The sequence below is a fragment of the Drosophila nasuta genome, chromosome 3 (genome assembly GCF_023558535.2).
Source record: "Drosophila nasuta strain 15112-1781.00 chromosome 3, ASM2355853v1, whole genome shotgun sequence".
Taxonomy (NCBI): domain Eukaryota; kingdom Metazoa; phylum Arthropoda; class Insecta; order Diptera; family Drosophilidae; genus Drosophila; species Drosophila nasuta.
In genome coordinates, this window is record NC_083457.1 from 9265762 (window position 1) to 9288055 (window position 22294).

A 22294-nucleotide genomic window follows, 5' to 3' on the forward strand; every position below is an offset into this window, starting at 1 on the left:
ATTAAGTGTTCACTAGCTGCATCAAAAACGTGGGGAGGGTTTTTCTCGGCTTTAGGGTTTAGGGTTGTAGGTTGGGCTGTGTCTCTGTGTCTCTGTGGAGGGCTGCTGATAATCGCTAAATTTGTTAAGTATTATCGACTGCCATTGCACATTTAATTATGAAGACATGTGGCGACGACTACGCTGACGACAGTTGTGGCTAATGACATTAGACCCGGGCTTTAGGACTCTGGACAACTCTGGTCGTCGAATCCAATGGCAACGCATCCAGACCGGAAACCCAACACATAATCCGTGGCATTTGCGGCCGAGTATTCAGCATTAGAAGCATAGTCTCTCTCTCTCTCTCACTCTCTCTATCTATCTCTCTGTCTAGCTCTCTAACAACCCCTTCGAAGCGAGCGGGTTGCGGTTTTGTTCTGTGGAAATTTGATGCGGATAGAAATATGCAAAATATTACAAAAATTGTTGGCTAGCAAAAATAGAGGGAGAGAGGGTTGCCTTTAAAACTTTGGCCAAGCGCCGCATGTGTGCAGACATTTTTATGTACAATTTTTTTTTTAAAGCAAGTTGCAAGAGGGAGAAAAAAAGGGGGAGGAGAATGGGATGCGAGAAATCGGTGAGTGACGTTGACATTTTGCATTGTGTCAGTTGTTGACTTGCAGCCACAGCAGTGTGCAACAGCAACAACAATGAGCAATGTTTGTTTTGTATGCTTAACTTTGCTTTTTCAACATTTTTCTTATGGCTTGACAGCAGCTAAGAGGAGGTGAGGGAGGGGTAGTAACGATTGGATCCCCCTTTGTCTTAGCTGCTCATTTGCGCAATGCGAATCCTTGGCATTTCATAATTTAGATACCCAAATGGAGGCGACCCCCAATTGTCTGGAAAAAAAAACAACAGATTGTTTGGCACATGACCCAGTTCACTTGGCGAGTCAAGGAATTTCACTAGTATACAGTTATCATAGAGAGAGATTTTTAACACTCTCCACAACAAATTCTGATACAATTCTTAGCTCTACTTTTTTCTTTTAATACCACTTTATCTACTTCTTAAATTGTTCTCTTTCAGATGCTGCAAATGTGCTGCTGACATTAAAAAATGGTTTTTCCCCACTTTGAGATTGAAAGGCAACCCTGGCAGAGGTTACCTGCTGCACTTCCAAGAACTTTGACAAGCCGTGACCATTGCATTCGGCACTCAGCTCATCAAAGCAGTGAACGAAAATCGACACACAGAAACTGAAAGCGTTGCGCTCACAAGTTTCGAATATGATTATGAATATATATGAATATGAGTGATTAACCAATACGAATTGATTGTCTACACTCAATCCACACAGAGATAGAGACAGAGACAGAGGCACTTATCCTTGTGCGGGAGGCGACTTGTCTCTCAGTTGCTTGTCAGTTCTTTTTTTTTTTTTTTAGCTGCCAGCTGCTGAATGTTTCTTCTCTCCCATATTATTTTATTTTATTTTTTGTTGTTGCTTGTTTTTGTGTTCTGTGGTTATTTTGTTATTTTTGCCTGGGTGCTGGCTGTCAGAACTGACAAACGCAAATGATTTATGTGTGTCTGCATGCGTGTAAATGTCATTAGGCCGCTGTTCAAAAAAAAATGCTGCAGGAATCGAAAAAAAAATGTAGGGAAAGGCAACGCAGACTCCTCGCGATGTGCTGTGTGCATCGATTTGCTGTCTTTGACTTTGCCATTGCAAAACTGTTGACATTTGTTGTTGTAGTTCTTGCCCCTCGCATCCCCCTCGATCCCCGTACGCACGCACGACTTGCCCCAAGAGCAGTCACAGTCGCAACAACAACAACAACTATCGACCAGATTTGACATTAAATAATGAGTTATGCCGCTGACGGCTGAGAATTTGCAACATGCCAGTTTTGGAGGAGCTCCTCCTCAAGTTGGAGTTGGAACTGAAACTGGAAAAATCGGCGTGGGTTGAAGTTCGCTTCGAATCACTTTTTCGAGTGGGCGTTGTGCGTGCCACAAACTCGACTGCTGCCTGGGAATTAGTCATCACTGAATTCTCTTTCTATTAATATGTAGTTTGTTATGTTTCTCTTCTCTGCTTCTTTTTTGTTTTTTGCATGCCAATTCATCATCTGCTTTGACTTTGCATCTGTTTCCTTTTTGCCATTTCCACTTGGCTGCGTTTTCCCTACTCATATGTTTATAGTTTGCCTCTCCCCCCCCCAACCAAAATATCTTGCCCCATATATTCAGCTACTTTAGTTCTGTTTTCTTTTTTTTCGCTTTCGTTAGATGTTGATGGCCACTTAATGCGTTTGCTACCCACATCACCATCACATGGGTGGCTCCTCGCTCCTCGTGCATCTTCATCAACGGCAAGTGTCAGTCGTCCATCAGACAGACAGCTAAATACAGCAATGTGCAAAAAGAAATTAACATTCTGTGGCGCCTGCGCGCAGCTCCACAACCAGCAACTGGCTTGACTGAATGTCTAATTAAGTTGCCGCTGTTGCTGTTGCAGTTGCAATTGTCTGACTGAGGTGTGCAGCTTGCTGTCGCAGTTTTAAATTGCCAGTTGGCGGCGCAGTCGCATTAAGCGCATAATATTTGCTTTTATTAAACGCTTTTTGCTGCCGCAAGAGACGCCTCCAAGTTGAGAAACCGGCTACTGTTTCGCTGTTGTTCACTGTCTAATAGCAACAATTGTTGTTGTTGTTGCTGCTGTTGTTGTCAGGGGGTCGGGCCACATGTGTTCGTGTTGACAGCTTGGCATATATATTTTGTAGCCTTCTTGTTTTTGGGTGCAGTCTGACTGCAACTATTTATTCGCATATTTCTGCACTTTTTTGTTTCTCTCTTTACTGTAAAGTTTAGTTGACTTTGCCAAAAGGCAGCTGCATCTGCGTGTAATTGCCTCAAGTTGCTGTTGTTAACAAGCATCTCTTGCATTATTTTGTTTTTGCAATTGAAAAAAACAGACTTGGCTTTGGAATTAAGCAATCTTTCTTGGTTGTTATGCAAGTCGAATGCGTGTGTGTGTGCGTTGCATGCCCAATTGTGATGTAAAGTGTTAAGTGTGACAACCATCAAATTGTCGATAATTATCTAACAAGTTGATGAGGAAAATTTCTTTGTCAAAAAAGGTAATTTATTTTAAATAGATATATTTACAATCGTTCAGTGTGACCAGCCTACTAATTAATTAAGTAGGCTTGGTCACAATTTTCCTAATAAAAAATAGACTACAGAATTGAATTACTTAAACAAAAGGCAATCCAATCACTATTTATTACATCATTTTTAAAGATTGTGCACTCACTTCACTGCATTCACAATCGTTCAGTGTGACCAGCCTTCCCTAGTTTAGTGCTAATTAATTAAGCAGGCTTGGTCACACCTTTGACATTTCCTTTATTGTATTAAGCAAAAGTTTCTTAGAGTTTTCCAATAAAAACCGAAAATACTTCAACATTAACAATGAACATTCCAGCTGGAGATGTGGAGCGTGGCAAGAAGCTGTTTATGCAACGCTGCGCCATGTGCCACACCATCGAGGCTGGTGGCAAGCACAAAATGGGACCTAATCTGCATGGTTTAATCGGTCGCCAAACGGGCAAGGCGCCAGGATTTCCATACACTGAGGCCAATAAAGCCAAAGGCATTATTTGGAACGAGGACACGTTGTTCGAGTATCTGGAGAATCCCAAGCGTTATATACCCGGCACCAAGATGATTTTTGCGGGACTGAAGCAGCCCGGCATAAGGAGTGATATAATTGCATTTTTAAAGACGGCAAGCAAATGAATACAACGATTAATTAATGCTAAAAAGATGTGTAATAATGTGAGTTTAGTTGGGAGATAATTCAGTTTATAATTTGAAGGGAAATGAACATGAAATTAAGTTGTCCTCGGTTGTGTTCCCCTTTAGTTCTTTGCTTTGCCTCAATTATACGATAATTTACAGCTGAATGTAATGCATATTAGTTGCTTTTGTTGTTGCTGTTATTGTTGTTGTCAAGTTAATGTCCTTTGCATAAGCGCACGTCTGTCGCGTTTTCAAATCCTTTTTATATGCCTTAACACATTTAATTAACAAAGCAATTAAGCAGAGAGAAATGTCAAACCGAGAGAAAGCAAACCAAAGAAGAAAAGCATTTTAATTTAATTTATATTGTGCGAGGGTGTATGTGTGTGTGTGTCTCAGTGTGTGTGTGTGTGAATGTGGCAACACTTTTGTCATTCGCCTTGGCGAGCTCAACTGCTCTGGCGTTGTTATTGCAAAATAATGCGTTGCAGTCAGTTGAGTGTGCGAATGGGATGCAAAATGGACGAAGGACTCGACTCGGCCGTGATGACATTTTTATTGCTGACAACAAACAATAACAGCACATCTATAGCTCTAGCTCTTTCACTCGCTCTTTTGGGTTCTTCGCGCAGTCCCGCTCAAAACAAAAGGCAAATTTATGCATAGCAAAGAATTTTTTAATTAAATTTTACACACAAACGCACAAGCTGTGCTGAAGTTGAAGCTGAAGCTGTGTGCTGAAGAATCAACTTATTTTCTTTTTTGGGTGAAACATTTTAAAACTTTTTCGGCAAAGCAATCAAGGAACTCATCTTAAGCGACAGACGGAGAAACGGAGAAGAGCTCTGTTGAGGGACGTCAACAATTTTGAACACTTCATCGGATTACAATTCTGTGTCGGCCTCCCTTTGAGGCAACGCCTTACAAAGCGATCTGTCACTTTTGACACTTAACAACACTCGAAACGCATCGCATCGCAACGGAACCAATGATCAGCATTGTGAGGGGTGTTAATTAACTTCACTCACAGAACATAAATCAAAAATTCGCTTGAATTTCTCTCGTGTGCGTCGCAAGTCGCAAGTCAAGCGCAAAAATGCATTCAATGTGCTGTTCGTAATGTCAACATCATGAGGTATTGCGTTATAAAATGCAGCATCATTTTGTGAAGCAACATCGATCATGACAGCAATAAAAGCACAACGAGGGAACAAGGGAGAGACTGACACAATTTGAATGTCAACTTCTCAAAATGGAACCCAACCCCGAATTAATAATAATTCTTTCTGACATTACACTACACCCTCTCCCCCTCTCTCTCTCTCCAACTCTTTCGCTTTGTATCTGGCTGCTGTCCATGTGTAACTGTTTAACCCTACTATATGTATCTGATGCCCCACCCTAAACGTCGCTTCTCGTGTTGTTTAAGTTGCTCTTTAAGCAACGATCAATCATAAAAATAAAAAACAGTACAGAACAAACAAAAAAGCATTTCATGTACCATGCAGATTCGAACATATTTCACGATTCCCTTGTTCGTTATTATTATTATTTCTTGAGCTTTGCCGAGTGTGGGGGCACTTTTGACATTTTAAATACTGATGGTGTGTGCACACTCGTTATTCTTAATGTGATACGTTATTTTTGTGGATGCGACAGCTTGTTAAAAAAATACCCAAAAATAAAAAAAACAAAGAATATATAGCAAAATTTGTGAGGGTTTCATTTACCAACTTTAGTGCTCATAAATCAATGACGAAATCTTTATTGTTTGTTAGCGAGCAAATCAAATCAACTTGAACAATTAATTACACTATTTCATAAGTTATTAATGGTGATGAAACGAAGTTCTATAAACGGAAAGATTATTATTTAAATGAGGGCTTTAGCCTTAAGGCGATATTTGCACAGCTCTGTGCGAATCATCAATGAAAATATTATTTTCCCACATCATAGCAAACGTTGCAACCTGCAAACATGAAATGCGAGTCGAGCAAATGCGTAAAAAGGGGAGGGGAGGGGAGACTGAAATTATAAGTGAATTAAAGCGCGGCATGACGAAGCCTCCAGACAGGTAAACCAGTCAAGCTCCACTCGATGTTGGAATGGAGTCGAAGCCAGTTCAAGTGTTTTGTGCTATGCCAGGGTACAGTTAGTTGGTCGTGGTCGTGTGGAGTCGCCGGTTCAAGCGTTAAGGTCAATCAACAGACAGAAAGAGAGAAGGAGATGAGGGAGAGAGAGAGGAGGAGAGAGAGAGCGAGAGCAATTCTCGAGGCGAGGCAAGTTTAAAATTCTATTTGCTGCACAGCGGCAATTTAGCAGCTTATGGCAACCAGCAGCGTTTGCAACTGAAAGAGAGAAACAGTTTTGGGTGAGTGTGGGAGTGAGAGGAAGTCGTAGTGTATGCTGATGTTATTCCACTGCTGCTGCTGCCGCTGCTGCTGCAAGACTAACTGCTGGGTAATCACATGCGGTGCAGCTTAAGCGTTGCCAAGGCAGCCACAAAATCCAGCTCAGCTCAGATGCATCTCCAGCTGCCATCGCGTCGACATCGTGTGCCATCAATGGAGTCTGCATAGCCAAGCAGGATAAACTGCATTTCCATCCACTCCCACTCTTACCCCTTCCCCTTCCCCTTCCCCTTCTCCTTCCACGTGCAACTTCACTCGCACTGTTGCCGAAAAGTCTGATGTATGACTTGAGATAAACTGCAAGATTGCTTTCTGTTGGCAGCTATACTCTACACTTGGGCATCGGCGAATTAATGTTTGAAATGATTTTAGTGTACTAAGGATTAATAGAGACTTTTCTTTGGGGTTTCTTTGTCAACCTCTTTCTCTTCCGAGTATTTACTTTTCTTAATAACTCAGCTAAAAGAATCCATCCATCCATCTAGCTCATATTGAAAGCAGAAGTTAATTTTATCACAGCATTAAACTCTAGCAAACACTAGCATAGTGTTGAATAAGTCTAAGCTTTCAGAGATTTAGTAATGAATTAAGGAACAGCTTTGAAAAACACTAGATTTTTCTAAATGAAACTAAAGCTTAGTAAATTCATAACTATCATAGCGTTCAATAACACTAATCTTATTTATAGTTGTAGTAATGAATTAAAAAAATGTTCAACTTTTGTGTTGAACTATTATTTTGAATGCTACCTTTATTATCTAACAAATTTTTATAATATTCCTAATATTATAACTTTACTATATTCAAAATAATATTCTAAGCCATCTATCAACATTTTACCATTTTTATACATAAGCTAGCCACAAAATCTTTGCTTATACTAAAGTAATCGAAATATATTTGGCAGTTAAGTTCGTTAAAGCAGTGTTGCACAACGACATGCCAGTGTTGGCAGACGCTTTATTATGGTAGCTCATCAACTGGCTGCAGCGCATCATTCATGGCAACTGTGGCATGCCACACACAATGCCAAACATATGTGCCCCCCTCTTTTTTTTCGCAAATGTGAATGACAAGAACTTAGCTAGACAGCTAAATTCCCTGTATACTATACTATATACGTGGAGCATTTGTTGCTTTTTGTGTGCCACTTTCTGCGTCGCATATATCACGCAACTCAACCCGAAAATGCAGGAGAACTAACATAGCTGCCAGTTTGCCATTCGGTTTTCGTGAGCTGCATGTGGATGAAAATGATGATGATGATGATGATGAAGCTGATGATGATGCTGCCCCATCTCCAACTCCAGCTCGAAGTTCTTCTACTCAAAGTCTGTGTGTGCCCAAGGCCCAGTCATGGCTGCTTTTGGCTGATGATCCCATGCGCAGTTTTCAAGAGGCAACAACATCAAGGTTAATAGCTGGAAGAGTGCGCTTTTTAGTTGCTGCTTGCAACAACTGCTGCTGCTGTTGCTGATGCTGTTGCTGTGGCAGCTCCTGCTTGGAAATGTACACCGCTTTACCGTTGTGCTAAACATTTAAGCAGCTCATTTCCTAGGAAATCATCGAAATGGGCACACAGACGACGATGTCTATTTTTGGGCTAATGATGCGCTTTGGCTTTGGCCAGAGCTCAAGAGCATCGTTTGGGTACGGATTTGCTCGCTGTTGAAAGAGACAGAGTGAGAGAGAGAGAGAGAGCGAACGATGGTGCTATCAAATGTGGCATCAACAGCGGCGGCAGCGACTGCAAAAGCCACTCGATGTCCATCATTCATTTAGCCCCATGTACGAGCCATGTTTATGTTTATTGACTGTTATGGACATGAGTCACAGTTAGACGACAATGACAACGACAACGGCAACGGCAACGACGACGACGACGCGATTTTAACGGAAGTGTTACAATGAGACATTACGAAGAGGCCCTCGATAGCTGCTCAGCTGTCCCTCGGCTGCCAGTTCCATGATGTCCAAGGCCCATTACCATTGCCCTGTCAGTGTCAGTCTCTCTCTCTCTCTCTCTGTCTCTTCCTTTCTCTCTTCTTCCCTGTGTGGACGCGGGTTATTTGCTTAAGTGCAAATATGAGCAACTATTTGCTAAATGACAGTTATTGCTGATTAGCTGTCAGACATTTTGACAGCATGAAGAATGATTCGCAATTTTCGCAGAAGCAAACCTGACTCGACCTCCTTCTCAACGATTCCTTGAGTCGAGTCGAGTTCAAGTCCGCCTGCAGTTAATGATGTAGCATATGGTTAATTAGAACATTAGTCTCTTCGGTTGCTTGCGACTGCAACTTGGCCAGTAAAAGCAACTTTAAATCATTAGCCACGACTAAGTAGGAGAGAGCTGTCAAAGCCTGCTGCCTGCTGAGGGCTAAGTGCTTTTGCGAATGGGTTAATGTGAAGACTCCGAACAAGCAGCGAGTTTCTAATAAGTTAATTGCGCCAATTGATCGATAGGCTGCATCGTCCTCAGACTCAACTCCAAGTTGGGTGTTGTAAGCTTAACAAGCTGCCCAAAAATAGAGCCGAAAATTACGCATGTCTAAGTCAAAGCACACACAAATTATGAGGCAACTACAAAAAGTACAGAAACTAGTCAGGAGGCAATAAAAAGCAATCACTTTGTAACCGAAAACGTTTCGGGGCCCAAAGGCTGACTCTGCAAAGAAAGAAAGAAGCTGGAGTCCAGGTCTAAATCGTGTGTACCTGTGCCGATCCCAGCTCGCTGCTAAAAATTAAATATGGCCAAATGCGGCAGCAGAGAACGAGTTGCAATCGTTTGTGGTGCCTTCTTGCTCTTTTGCTATTTCGCCTTATAAGGTCGCGCACATAAATAAGCACAGCGAATATAGTATAGACAATATATATTGCAAGCTGGACTTGGGCATCGACAGCAACAGCGACTTCGACTTCGACTGCGGCAGCAACAAAAGCTGCAGCACAGCGGAGCACAGCACCACATCAACAATTTGAACAATCAACTGATGAGAAAAGGAAATGAAAAGTCAACATAGGCCACAATACAAGAGGCAAGAGGCAAAGAGCTAAGCCGGCTGGCAACATACAGAATGCAGACAAAAGCCGTGGAAAAGTGCGCATTAATGTGGATGCCACAAGGGGAGTGGAGATGGAGATGGAAGTGGAGGTGGAGGCTAGGCCAACTGACATTAGCTGACCGCAAAAGGCCTTTGGCTCAGTCCAATTGAGGCGCAACGAGCAGTTGAAATTAAAATTACTTGAGCGCAGAGAGAGATTAGAAAACTTTGCGAGGCACAAATTTAAAAACAAATTGTAGTTAGAGATAAACAAGCGAGCTGAAAGATTGTTAGAATTATGTAGCTAATTGATGGGGAAAGAAAGTTCTTCTTCGCTTTTCATTTCACATGCTTTGAGACCTGCGATCTTCAATCGATCGATCGCTGGCATCGATACTACACATTCATTGCTGCATCGTTTCGATTTTGTGGCGTGCTATTAAATTGTAAATTGCTTGGGCAGCGCTGCCGCTGCGGCTGCAACAAACGTGTCTGAATGTCGTATTCCACTTTACTTCACTCCCATTCCCAACTCTTCTCTTCTCTTCTCTGTCTCCTTTGGCACATTGCCTGCAACGCATCGTGAATCGTGTGCAATTTGCTCAGGTCCAGCCCCGCCGATCTGTCCCAAACTCAACTCGATCCAGCTTAACCACTTTTGCTGAAGCTTTTCGCTGATTGTCATCTCTCTCTCTCTCTCTGTCGTCTTTTGCTGGACCAGTCTCGTTCCTCTTCGGCTAATCAATTTTAGCTCGATTCTCGATTGTGTCTCTGCTGCGGTTTATCAACGCTTTATTACACTGACGTTTTGTCAATTTGATTGCTTTTGATTTAACTTTATTTTTTTTTCTCTTCGTTTCTTTTCTTTTGTTGTAGTTTTATTTTTAGTTGACAGCTTGTGCCGGAGCATTTTAAGCGCTTTAATGCAGAGAGACCTTGAATTGTCTCGTCGTTGCGTCTCTTGAATGTTTACTGTAGTTAATGGCTGTCTGTTTAATTGCTTCGCTGTAACAGTTTGTGTTCAATTTGATGCCTCACCTTAAATGGTCACTTCGATCGTTGTCGATGGCGACGGCGGGCGGCACTTTCAATTTTTTTTTTCAGTTTTTATTTTCAACTATTCAACTATTCACTTTCATATGCCGTCACTCTATTATTATTATCAGAGTTGCTTTTGCTGTTATTGCACTTGATTTTTATGCAATCACCCGCCGGCTGTTATTTGGTGCAAATCAATAGCTTTTCCCATTTCATTTTATGCTCTCGAGCACAATTTCAATTTTGTTGTTTTTTTTCTCTCTGGTTATGCTGCAGGTGAAATATGTTTTTCAATAAATTGCTTTTTTTTCTATTTTCAATTTGAAACGTTTGTTAGATAACCAAAAACTAGTTGTGTTTATGCCCAAAAATTGACTGTGAACATTTCCTGGAAGGGTTAATAAACGCAGCTGGCTCAATCATTTTTCACACGTCCTATTTAGTGTCAAATCTGAGCTGATCTATGCAAATTAAATGGTCATCCGATAAGCCACAAAATAACTTTAAGAACTCGCTTGTGCTTTAATGTGCCATATATCATGGTCAAATCGCTCAACGATCGTCGTCGCTTGTTTTGTGTCGTCTCACATTTCACATGGCCTTTTCTCAATTCTCTCATCATTCTCTCCTCCAGCCGAAAGCATGTCAACTACCTGTGAGCACATCTGCCTTTCAGCAGTGATTGTGCCACACACTATTGTGCCTTTCACTGGTTTGTCTGGTGTCGGTGCCAAATTGACAACTTTATTGCCTCTAAGTATGGTTAATGACCGAAAGCCAAAAAGTACAAAATTCTTGTCAACGAGCTGCGCAACCAAAGCGCAACCATTAACCAAACAACAAAATAATGTCAAATGTTTTTAATTGTTTCTTTCATATAACAAAAACTCCAATCGTCGAGATTTTGCGTGGGTTGCCATTCGCTTTTGAGAGCAAACGCCTCTGCGGATTTCATTCTGTGAACAGGGAGATGAAGGAGGATCGCTTTGAAATGCGCCGCCAACAAAATATATGTATATGTATGTATATGAAATTGACTTTGGCATGGTCACAGCACACATGTGATGCCACAAAGAGACCAGAGACCAGAGACCAGGCCACTGATTAATATCTCACAAATTTCTGGCTCTTTGATGAATTATTTCTCAACTCACACTTCTTGGCCGCGATTTGTTCTGGCACCCGCGCCCCCGCACCCGCCCCCGCCTCCGCACCCTTCTTGTACCACATACATAAATAAAAAACAAAACTTAGCACAATTTCTCGTTTGCGCTGTGTTGTTGTTTGTTTTGCGTTTTGCGGTTGCTCGATTTTTATGGCTTGTTTAAATGCTTTTTGGCCTCGGTACATTTCGGTTCAATTTTGTTATTGTATTGCTGTTGCTCTTGCTGTTGCTGTTGATTTTGCAGCGGTCTTTCTGGCAGTCTCTTTATGGCACTCAAAATTTATAAGCAAAGCTGATTGATTGAGTTATTCGCAATGCGCAATGAAGACAGAAAATAAACGTGTAAACAATTTATGCGAAGACGTTGCGTCGCCTCGTAGATTTTTGTTTTGGATATTTTCCTTTCGGGGAACTTGCTTAAAATTTATGCAGCTGATTTAAACATATGATTCGTAAATTCATCTCTGTTCATTTCCATTAAATTCGGCCGACCTGCATTCCAATTGATTCGTTTATGAGAATTAATGACTCAAGTGGCGTAAATTTTCATCTAGGATGTGGGGCGATTATCTTCTACGTCTCTAGCATTAAGTGCAGACCTCTCTTGCAGTTTGCCCCGAGCAATTTAATTTCCATTTAAGGCACCCAACACCATAAAACTCGCGACTTGGCCAAGTGATTAATTAGTCTTTGGCTGCGTCGCTGTGGTCTTTGCTTTGCCGCTTTTGCGACTCTTCAAAACTGAATCCAAGTGATGCTTTAATAATCGCACACAAAACTTTTCCATTGTGCACTTTCGGTTCGAAACGTCAAATACTAAATCATATTTTTGTTGCTAATTGTTTGTCTCTTTTGTGTGTTGTGGCGCTTTCTACCAAATTAAACCTAAACTATGCTGCGCATCTTCTGGGAGCTCTAATTGCTTGGAACGGGATTAAGTTGTGACTCTCGTTGTTGATGTTCCCCAGCTGATCTCAAGACTATTGTATTGCAATTACCTGGTACCCAGAGAAAGTGAAAGTTGTGATCACGCATTTGATAATTTTGCTTACTCCAAAGTAAGAAAGAAAGACTTACGCTATGTGGGAGTGAGTTTTGAAAGCGTTACATACCTGCAAATAAAATGAAAAGAAACATTATAATTGTATATATATTTTTAAATACATAAATAGGAAAATATTATGTACTTAATTAAAATTCCAAATAAAAATGTAATTACATTTAATTTACATCGAAATTTATGTCAAATTTGCATGGTAATTTGTTGCAGCACTTTAAGGCCTGACCTAATGCCCTTTTCAGGCATTTAGCGTGCCCCAATTAGAGTGTCAAAGCACTCACACAGCTCACGGCTTATTTAGGGTTGCCAATATTATTTAATTTTCATGGCTACCTCCCGCACTCTCCGCTCTAGGGGCGGCAACCGTCGTCAAACAGTTGCAGAAAACTGTCAAAAAATAAATATTGACATTGCGTTGTAATAACGCTGCATTAACGTTGCCCCTTAGCACGGTTATCGCGTCCGTTGACCCAAAATGGCGACCAACGACGGAAATGAAAAAGCAAAGCCCCAAAAACAAAGTCCGCATCGCGCATTCGCCATTTGCCATTCGCCAGTCGGCAGCCGAAAGCTTAATAATGTAAATTTCGCTCTAAGCTATTTCCAAAGACTAATGGTGCGTTTAGTTCGCAACCCTCCCCTCCCCACCCCCACACACAAAAAAGGAAAAGCAGAAAAAACAACGCACACGTCACAAGGTATGCCGAAGGACGTCGCATGCGGAATGCGGCATGTGGCAGGGAAAATCATCACGAGCCGCAAGTTTGCGTGTCGCCAGCTGAAATGTCGTTTGCCGTTTGCTGAAACATTATTAAGCACCAAAGATTATGCAAAGAAAAACAAAGCAGGGGGAAAAACCAATATGGCCGCTGCAGAAAGAAGCAGAAATCGTTTTTAGGGGGCGAGTGGGGGGTGAAAGGAAAGCGTTTTGCGCGCTGCCTCATTATACGCTTGTGCAAACAACTTGAACAGTTTGTATAGCATCTTTTTAGGCGCATTTCAAGACCGGAAACGAGCTGCTCCACAAAAGCATACGTGTGGCAGCTTCCCTTCCGCGTTCCGCGTTCCCCGTTTGTTTTTATTGTGTTTTCTTTTGGGTGCATAAATTTGATTGCTGGAGACATTTTCAATTGACATTGAATTGATCGTCGGCGCAAGGAACGAACAAGTTAGTAAGCGACAGGTGAGAATGCTCGACTGCGAGATACCCGAAAAAGGTATTAACGTTAAAATATACCAACTAATATACCAAAATAATATTAGTAATTATTGGTATGACGGTAAACTTTTACATTTAAGATGCTACCGAAAACGGTACTATCATTAAATTATACTAAATTATTATACCGAAAAAATGCCGAAACAAACCAAAAGTTCTGTTTGGTATATAGAGTTACTTTTATATTTAAGATATTACTGAAAACGGTATTATACTTAAATTTTACATAAGTAATATACTGGAAAAATACTGGAACATACCAAAAGTTCTATTTGGTATAATGATTAACTCTTACATTAAAGATATGCCATATATTGATTGTTTTACAATATAAGATTGCATTTTCTTATGAGGTCGAAGATGCTTCCTTTAGCTTCAAACAAAGAAAGCTATAATACTCTTCTTCTTTTTCTGAAGTGTGTGTATAAAAAGCAAGTAAGTGCTAGCTCACCTCGGTTAACTAATCGCTCTCTTTTCCCCCCTTTAAAGCTTCCCCCGCTGTGTGACAATTGTGGGCGTTTTTCGTCTAACACGTTTCCTGTATTCTGTACTTCTCCCTCTCCCTTGACTAAGTGGCTGGCTGAGCGGATGTCCTGGGTATTATTATTTTTTTTTTTTATTAAAAATAAAAACAATAACGACTGTCACGCATTCCCCCCTGAGATATACGTATACGTATTACGTATGCGTTGAGTTTTGCAGCCCTTTTGCCTTGCTTTCATCTTTATGTCACCGCATCGATTTTCTTGTTACTTCTTTCCACTGGTTGTTTTTTTTTTTCGTGGCTTTGGCTTCGCATCTTCATCAGACTGCCACTTAAGAGTTTGCTCCCCCGCCTTGTATCTTCTGTCTTCGGTTTATACCCTTGGCTAAAATTGTTTGTTTGGGGATTTGCATGTTTTTGCACACGCTTCGTTCTGCATACACTTCCTCCCCTCTTGCTCTCTGCACACGCTGCTGTCCAACCCCACTGTCTCTATTAGAAGTTAACGCATATTTATTGTCGGTTTTTGCACCTTGAGCCAGCGTTTTCATCTGTTTTCCACCTCCCCATCCCGATCTATGTTTGGCTTTTATGCTCCAATGGAAATGTTAATAAGCGTTTGTGTTTTGCTGTTTTTCTGCTTCATCTTCAGCTTCAGCTTCTGTTTGGTTTGTCTTGTTTGTTTGTTGTTGTTGCCACCCTGCTGCAACAAAAGCCTTTAGCGCCTAAAATTAGACCTCGAGAAGAGCTCAGAGCTCGACAACTCAATCAGCTTGATTAACATTTTACTTTCGTTCTCGTTCTCGTTCTCAGTCACAGTCTGAGTCTGATTCTGGTTCTCGGTCTCGGTATCGGTCTGAGTCTCAGCCACTTGCTTAGCATTAACTGCCGTCGACGTCTCAAGTGTTTGAAGATGGCAGCAGGCATTGGAGGGCGGAGGATGGAGGAACGAGGGTGGATGAATGGCGATGAAGTGGCTTTTTGGAGAGCGCTGAGCCTGATTTCACTTTGGCCACAATGGATTTATTGTTTGCATTCACAGCACACAGACTTGTGCCAAGCTGTGTGCTAAAAGCCTCTCTACGACAGCCACCAGGAAGGAAGGACACGCTCCTTCTGATGGATAGGCAAAATTCCAGGCTAAGCAATTTCAAGTGCCATAGAACATAAACTTGATATAGCAACGACTGATCTCAGTTTTGTACCCATCATGACTCACAATCTATGGCAAGCGGGGTGTAATTTGAAGCGCTTTAGCGTCTCTGGCAAGGTCAGGGATTGTGATGAAACACTAAAAAGCGTAAACAAGTGCAAGGTCCAAAAACACAACTTGTGCTGAATGATGTCATCTCATTTCACACTTACCCAAAAACAAAATATAGTTGATCGCTGATTAATTAATCTTTGTCTTAAGTTCATTAAATTTGCACTTTTCGTTTGATGCATTAAATTGTGCTCAAAGCTCAAATTATTTAAAAACTTTTTGATAGCAATTTTGGCAACTTTAATAAACATTATATTGCCGTAGAAGTTTCACTTTCAAATGCTGCGCAAAAACTAAATTCTCAGTTCAGAAGCTGTGAATTATTAGCGATCCAAATACGATCCTGCTGTGCTTGCCATCCACAATTGTCAAGTGTGGAACTCAAGTGTGGAACTCGAATGTGGAACTCAAGCTGTTCCCACAGCTGTTTTCTTTGTGTTTTTTTATGTAGCGACACAACATTAAAATATCAATTGCTGCGGCTCATTGAAAATTTTTAATGCGAATGGGGGGAAACAAAATCGATTTGGCCAAAACTTCACAAGCAATTTACTTAATATTGTAAAAGCCTTTTGGCCATATTTAAATTTCATACCAGCGCGAGCAAGAAAAACAATTACAACAACAATCATAATAAACATACGGGGAAATTTTGCCGCTTTTACCGTTAAACCGAGGAGAACGAGCCGAAAAAACCCAACCAAAAAACACAAAACACAAAAAAAAAGTACAAGCTCACGCTCCTCACTTTGCCACCTTCCGCTCTGCCTCCCCCTTTAGCATTCTTTCCCCTCTCTCTCTCTCTGGCCTCTAATACAATTTCTCCCTGTTGGCTCCTTCACGTGCGCTGAAATTTTAAGTGAGTTTTTCTCCAAACTCGTCGTCGACGTCGTCGCCGCCTTTTGGCTTTTAATGACGTCGACGACTGTGGGGCATTCTTATGCACACACACACACTCATACGTTGGTTGTGCGTGAACATATTTATACAGAAATTTAAATTTTAAAATAACAACCTACGCTCTCTCTATCTCTCTCTGTCTCTGTGTTTCTGTCTCGCTCTGAAACTTCTTTTGCTTCATTGCCAGTTGCTTCATTACCTAAGCCTGCGGCTGAACCTGAACCTGGCCAAGCGAACAGGCGAACAGCGTCTAAGAGGGACGCGGGACTCAGGTAGCACATTCAAGAGAGATGCCGAGACGCCACCGAGGTGATGGTGGGTGGGGTATGTCTGGAATTGTGCTGCTTCTTCTTTTTGCTTCTTGCTGGTAGCAAAATGTCATTTTGTCACGAAGCGGACGCAACTTCATCATCGTCATGGCCCTGGCTCTCTGATGATTATGTTTATTAAATTGCCAAAACACACACACAAACACATACTCTGCCACACACACACACACACACACATAGAGTGACACACGACATTCATTCAGATTTTCATTTTCGTGCAAAACTTTTCGTTTTCTTTTCCTCTTTTTTTTTTTTTGTTTGCCACTTATTCTGGCTCCGAGGGAGAAAGTCACAGTCACATTTGACTCATCTCTCCTTCTGCATTTTCCTACAAATGCCTTCAAAGCGCCTTTGTCGTGCTCTTTCTATCTCCGCTCTCTTTCGCTCTTTGTTTTGCATCAATTTGCATATTGTTGAAATACACACCCCAAAAATGCAAGATACACAAACGTGCCTCAGGTGTTCAGAGAGAGAGCGGTCAAGAAGTCAGTTTGTCAAAACCCCAAAATGAGAATCCATCAATGGGAAATATTTGTGCCCCAACTAATTTCGAAATCCCTTTCGCAAGCTGTTCTATTTCACCTGTCAGACGATTGCTTCACTCTCCCTCTCATAAATTTCAATAGTGAGAAAGAAAAAACAAATAAAAATACACATTTTTATTCGTTTTCTCGCATCATAAAATGAAAAGCCGCATATAGAATCGGGGTCTGAGTTGCCACGCATTGCGTCGGCATAATTTGCATGTGTCTCATATTTTTATAGCGTTGGCGCCCCCGACAACCCCAAAAAGATTGCCCCACATAACACCTCTCTTCATGGCGGCGGCGATGAAGACAAACGAAAAAGAGCAAATAAAATGTCAAGCAAAATTTGACAAAAAAAAAAATATTTCTTGCTCTGCTCTTGTCATTGCGGGTGTGAATACCCGGAAGCTAATGGAGGAAAGGGTATGATGAGTTGGTGATAAGAAGCTGATAGTTGTAAGATTACAAAAATATATAAACAGAAAGCTTGTTGAAAGCTTGAGTATTAGTACAAAAACTTATTAAAAAAAAACTTTAATAAAATTGAGAAATTTAAAAACCGCAACTATAATTTTTATCATTTTTTGTTGACAACAAGCGTAGTTTGTAAGCTAGAGGTTCGAACAATAATGCTATAGCTTTAATGATTCCTGATCGCATAAAAATTTTATGAATTAAGTAAGAAATACTTTTGTGTGGGTAAAAACGCTTAAGTAAGCGTTTAGTCTTAGTTTCTTTGTCTGACAATCTGGTATATTTGGTCCTATATTTGATCCTACTATCAATATACCAAATATAGCTTTTGGTATATATTCAGTATATTTGTACTATATTAATTCGCATCATTTTAACAATAATAACGCGCTGTTTTGCTTTCTTACTTGTTACTAATGTTTAAAGTCTCTATAACCATGAAAATTTATTTAAAGTAATTTAATTTGCCGGGTATTTCGCTGTCGAGTTTTCTTGTTGTCCTGTTTGTTGTCATCTCATTTCATTTGGTTGCTCATCTCTTTTTTTATTTTATTTATTTATGTACATATGTGGGCTCTGCTTTTGCACCCTGACAATGTTGTCTATGTTAATTTTTATTTATTTTATTTATGCAACGCCTTGTGCCTATATCTTTCTCTATATATGTTGTGTGTGTGTGTGTGTGTTTGTAAGATGGAATTTTCATAAATTTGTTGAGATTGTTGCGGCCTATGTTTGACAATGAAAATATTTGTTTATGGCTGGGTGTCGAGAAACAGTTGACGTCTTTATGGAATGCACATCCCTATATAGTTGGGCAGTAGTTATCAATGCCGCCCCTTTCGGAGGCATGGCAAATGTTTTGGTTGGCCGCATTTGCAGCCACAAAACTGAAACTGACCACAAATTTCAATTAGCATTAGATCAGCGCACGCGACTCTGTCAAATTTTTGGCATATTAATTGATGTGTCAATATTTGCATAAATCAATAAACAAAATGTGAGAGAGAGCAAGCGAGAGAGAGACAGATAGAGAGAGAGAGCGCACATCAATTATTCGCTTGCGTCCACAGAGCTGACCAGAAAGCGACTGCTGTCCGCTGACCACTGCAGACTTTTGCAACTATAGTTTCCCACTTCCCACTTCCCCCTCTCTCGCTCTCTCTGCTCTAACCAATTAACACTCACAGCAGCGAGCTGCCAGACGTTAATTATAGACTCCGCCACACAAGTAGAAACTTTCGAGATAGAAAGAGTGAGAGAGAGATACACAGAATGAATGTTGAGAGGGGAGGCGAGTTTCGTTTCATTTGTTCGCGTAAATTGTATAATTAAGTTGAAGTTGTTTAACAAATTTGTACAACAATAAATTTATTAGCATTGCACACAGTTAAAATTGCATGTCAAAGTTAATTGTTGACTTAGGTCGCCGCCACACTGAGGCCAATAAGTATGTGGCAGGTGGCAAACTGTCAACCATTGTCATGGCGTGGCCACGTGTCGCGTGGCAAAAGCGATTTTTCCACTTTTTTTCGCCCCCATTTTTTTTCCTATTTTTATTTTCGATTACTTTGTTTATTATTTATTTTCTAATGTACATCCTATAATTAGTAATGTTGTGAAAGCTAAATTGACAGCGTCATGTCAAAGCACGAGTTGAAGGACCTGTGAAGCGGAAAAGTCATAAAAAAACAAGTAAGAAAGCTACATTCGAGAGTACTCGACTTTGAGATACCCGCGCCCCATTTTAAATAAAAACAGTGCGGTATTATTCTTAAATATATATATATTGATATAGGACCATAATAAAATTATACCAAATATGCGCAAATACACTGAAATATACCAAAGACTATATTTTTATATACTACTACAATCAAATTATACCGACTGCACGCAAATAAACCATAGGTTTATTTTGTTTTTATACATTCTAAATATACCAAATACACACAAATTAACTAAAATATGTCAAAGGCTACCTTTTATGGTATATTTATATACCACCATATTCAAAATATATCATAGAGTACAAAATATACCAGATTGTCGGGCAAAGCAACTATAGAAGTATTTCTTAAATAACTTTTATCTGATTGCAAACAAATTTTCAGGAATCATAAAAACTCTATATTGAATATATATTCTTTATAGAGTCGAAGATATCTCCTTCAGCCTCTTACATACATTTTCGGTAGGCAAAAAGTTATAATACCCCTCTACCCTTTGGGTAACGGGTATAAAAACTTGTCAATACGCTATCGAAAGAGCCTTGGAACGATCGCATTTAGGCGCAACTTGGTCATTGGCACGTGTCCTGGTCTCAAACTTGATGAAGGCACGTCGAGCAAATGTCGCAGGACTGCATCTGCTGCTGCTGCTGCTTCTTCTTCTCTTGCTCCTCTTTTCGCCTTTTCACACGTAATAAACGAAGCCGTAAAGTGGCATCGTCGTCGCAGTGTAAAACTTGTGCTCACTTTTTTATGTCCGTCCGTGCGTCCACCTACGATTTGTCTTGGCTTCCTCTACACTACGCACGATTTGTAGTCGTTCGTGCTGCGCCAAAGTTTTCTTTTCGCCATGCCATGAAATATAAATAACATTTTCAAGCGTTGAAAAATTTATGAAATACACCACACCACACCACACTCCTCACACTTCTTTCCTCTTGGCTACACCTTGGCACCTATCAAGCGTCCGGCAATCTGGCTTTGGGGGCAATCTCACGTATCGATTTTCAACAACGGGAAAACTTAGCCAGAGCCAGAAAGACCGGAGCAGAAAGTTGGCTTCGTCTTCTACTCTATTCTTTCTTTCGTTTCGAGTCCTTTTGCACATTTTCACACTTTATTAAAGCGCCAAGCGCCAAAGTAAAAGTCGAAAGTTTGTTGTAGTTTATACAAAGTTCTTCTGCTTGGACAAATTTAAGGGCTTGCCTTATGAAAATGCATGACCATTGTATTGTGTATTTGATTGTGTCCTGTGTCCTACTGTTTGTCCTATTGTCCTTGGCCCATTAGGCAAATGCTGGCAGCATACAACCGAATGGAACTCTTGTCATTTTCATAATGAAAACGAAGGCGTGTTTTCTATATTATTCTCCATTAGGCTTCGACTCGATTTGTTTTTGTTTACTCTCTTCACTGATTTATGTGCATCATTAAAAGTTTTTCATATCGTGATAAACTTTGCGCCCAAGGACGTTATACAAAAGTCAGTGTTGGGTTGACAGTTTTGCTTAAATTTTGTTCAACACAAATTCCAATTTCCATGCTCTCCACTCCCATGCCTCTTTTCACCCCCTCTCTTTGGAGTGAATCACATAACAAATGCAATTGTTTAGCTCGCTGCGTTTTTCTTCTTTTCCTTTTCCTACAGCTGCTTCTCGCTTTTATTTTTTTAGTTTTTACTGTGCTTTTGCTGCCGCAAAATGAAATTGGGGAATTTACTTTAATTTGTTTTTCGTGCCGCCGCAGCAGGAAACCCCCCAAAAACCCCCCTCATCCCGCCCACATCCCTCACTCTCTTCACCCTTAACTGGGTTAGTCCCCAGCTGCTGCTGCTGCTCGGGCATCCTCCTCCTTTGGATGCTCTACCTCAACCTATAACCAAGTGCTCGCTCGCTCTCTTCAACTTGCTTTTTAAAATCAATTTCGTCTACTTTTGTGGTGTACCCCTGCACTCCCCTCTCTCCCTAGCCATCCCTCTTTTGTTTTGTAGTTTTGGCCAAATTGAATTTGGCATACACACAGCTTTTACTCTCCCTTACATAGCGTAGGGAGGTTGCTTCTAGGGGTTGAGTTCCTGCTTCCTCTCTTCTTCAATTGCAATTCGTGTTCTTTTTGTGCTTAACCACAAATTGTTGCATTGTTTGCTAGCCAAATGCAAAATTCTATTAACTTGCCTCACACACACACACACACACTCACACACACTGCATCGTTAGCAACATTCTTCAAGCAGCAACTATCAGTTATTTTTGACTGGCCAACCTCGGCTTCAAGGTGTGAAAAATATGGCCAACTTGACATTACCTGCCACTGACTGTCGCTCCATCTGTCTGCACTCCTCTCTCCTCTCCCCCACTCCCCCACTCTTTCACTCTCTCTCTCTCTGACTCGGTTTCTATCTGTGTGCCAGCCACGTTTGCCGGAAGTGGCGTCCGACTCTGTGTGTCTGTCTGTCTGTTTCCCAAGCCTCGTCCGGTGCGTGCTTTGTTAGCAAAAGCAACGCAGCAACAACAACAAAAAAATTACTCTCCAGGCGCCAGTAGAAACTGCTGCCTCCCACTCCCCTTCCCTCCCTCGCTTACTGCGTGCTTTCTGCTCCTAGCTCAGCAGCAGCATCTTCTGGGTGCGTTGACTACACACGAGAGGTGTTTGGAATTTCATTAATATTTTATTACGTTTTTTTCTTGTTGTTGTGCTCTGTTTTGTTGAATTTATTAAAAGCGGCGACTGTTAGTATACTTTGCTTTTTGAATTCATTGCCGAGTCGAGCTCTGATGCCGTTGAAAAATGTCCATCAATTGTTCTGCACAAGCTGATCAGAACTTTTTTTTCTGTTCTGTCAGAATCTTCATCC

The 22294-nt window shown here is 40.9% G+C and overlaps 2 protein-coding genes across 6 annotated transcripts in view; one reads left to right on the forward strand and one right to left on the reverse strand.

Moving 5' to 3' along the window:
- Window positions 1-22294, reverse strand: part of LOC132789343 (teneurin-m) — a 145276-nt gene that overhangs the window by 109428 nt on the left and 13554 nt on the right. The window lies entirely within an intron of this gene.
- On the forward strand, window positions 3253-3937 carry LOC132790554 (cytochrome c-like). The gene has a single exon (XM_060799123.1). It carries the CDS (start codon window positions 3466-3468, stop codon window positions 3790-3792), a length of 327 nt encoding a protein of 108 aa, XP_060655106.1. The 5' UTR covers window positions 3253-3465; the 3' UTR covers window positions 3793-3937.

What these genes read in the sequence shown, in the direction of transcription:
- LOC132790554 (XM_060799123.1), top strand. Translation starts at nt 3,466, where the DNA reads ATGAACATTCCAGCTGGAGATGTGGAGCGTGGCAAGAAGCTGTTTATG.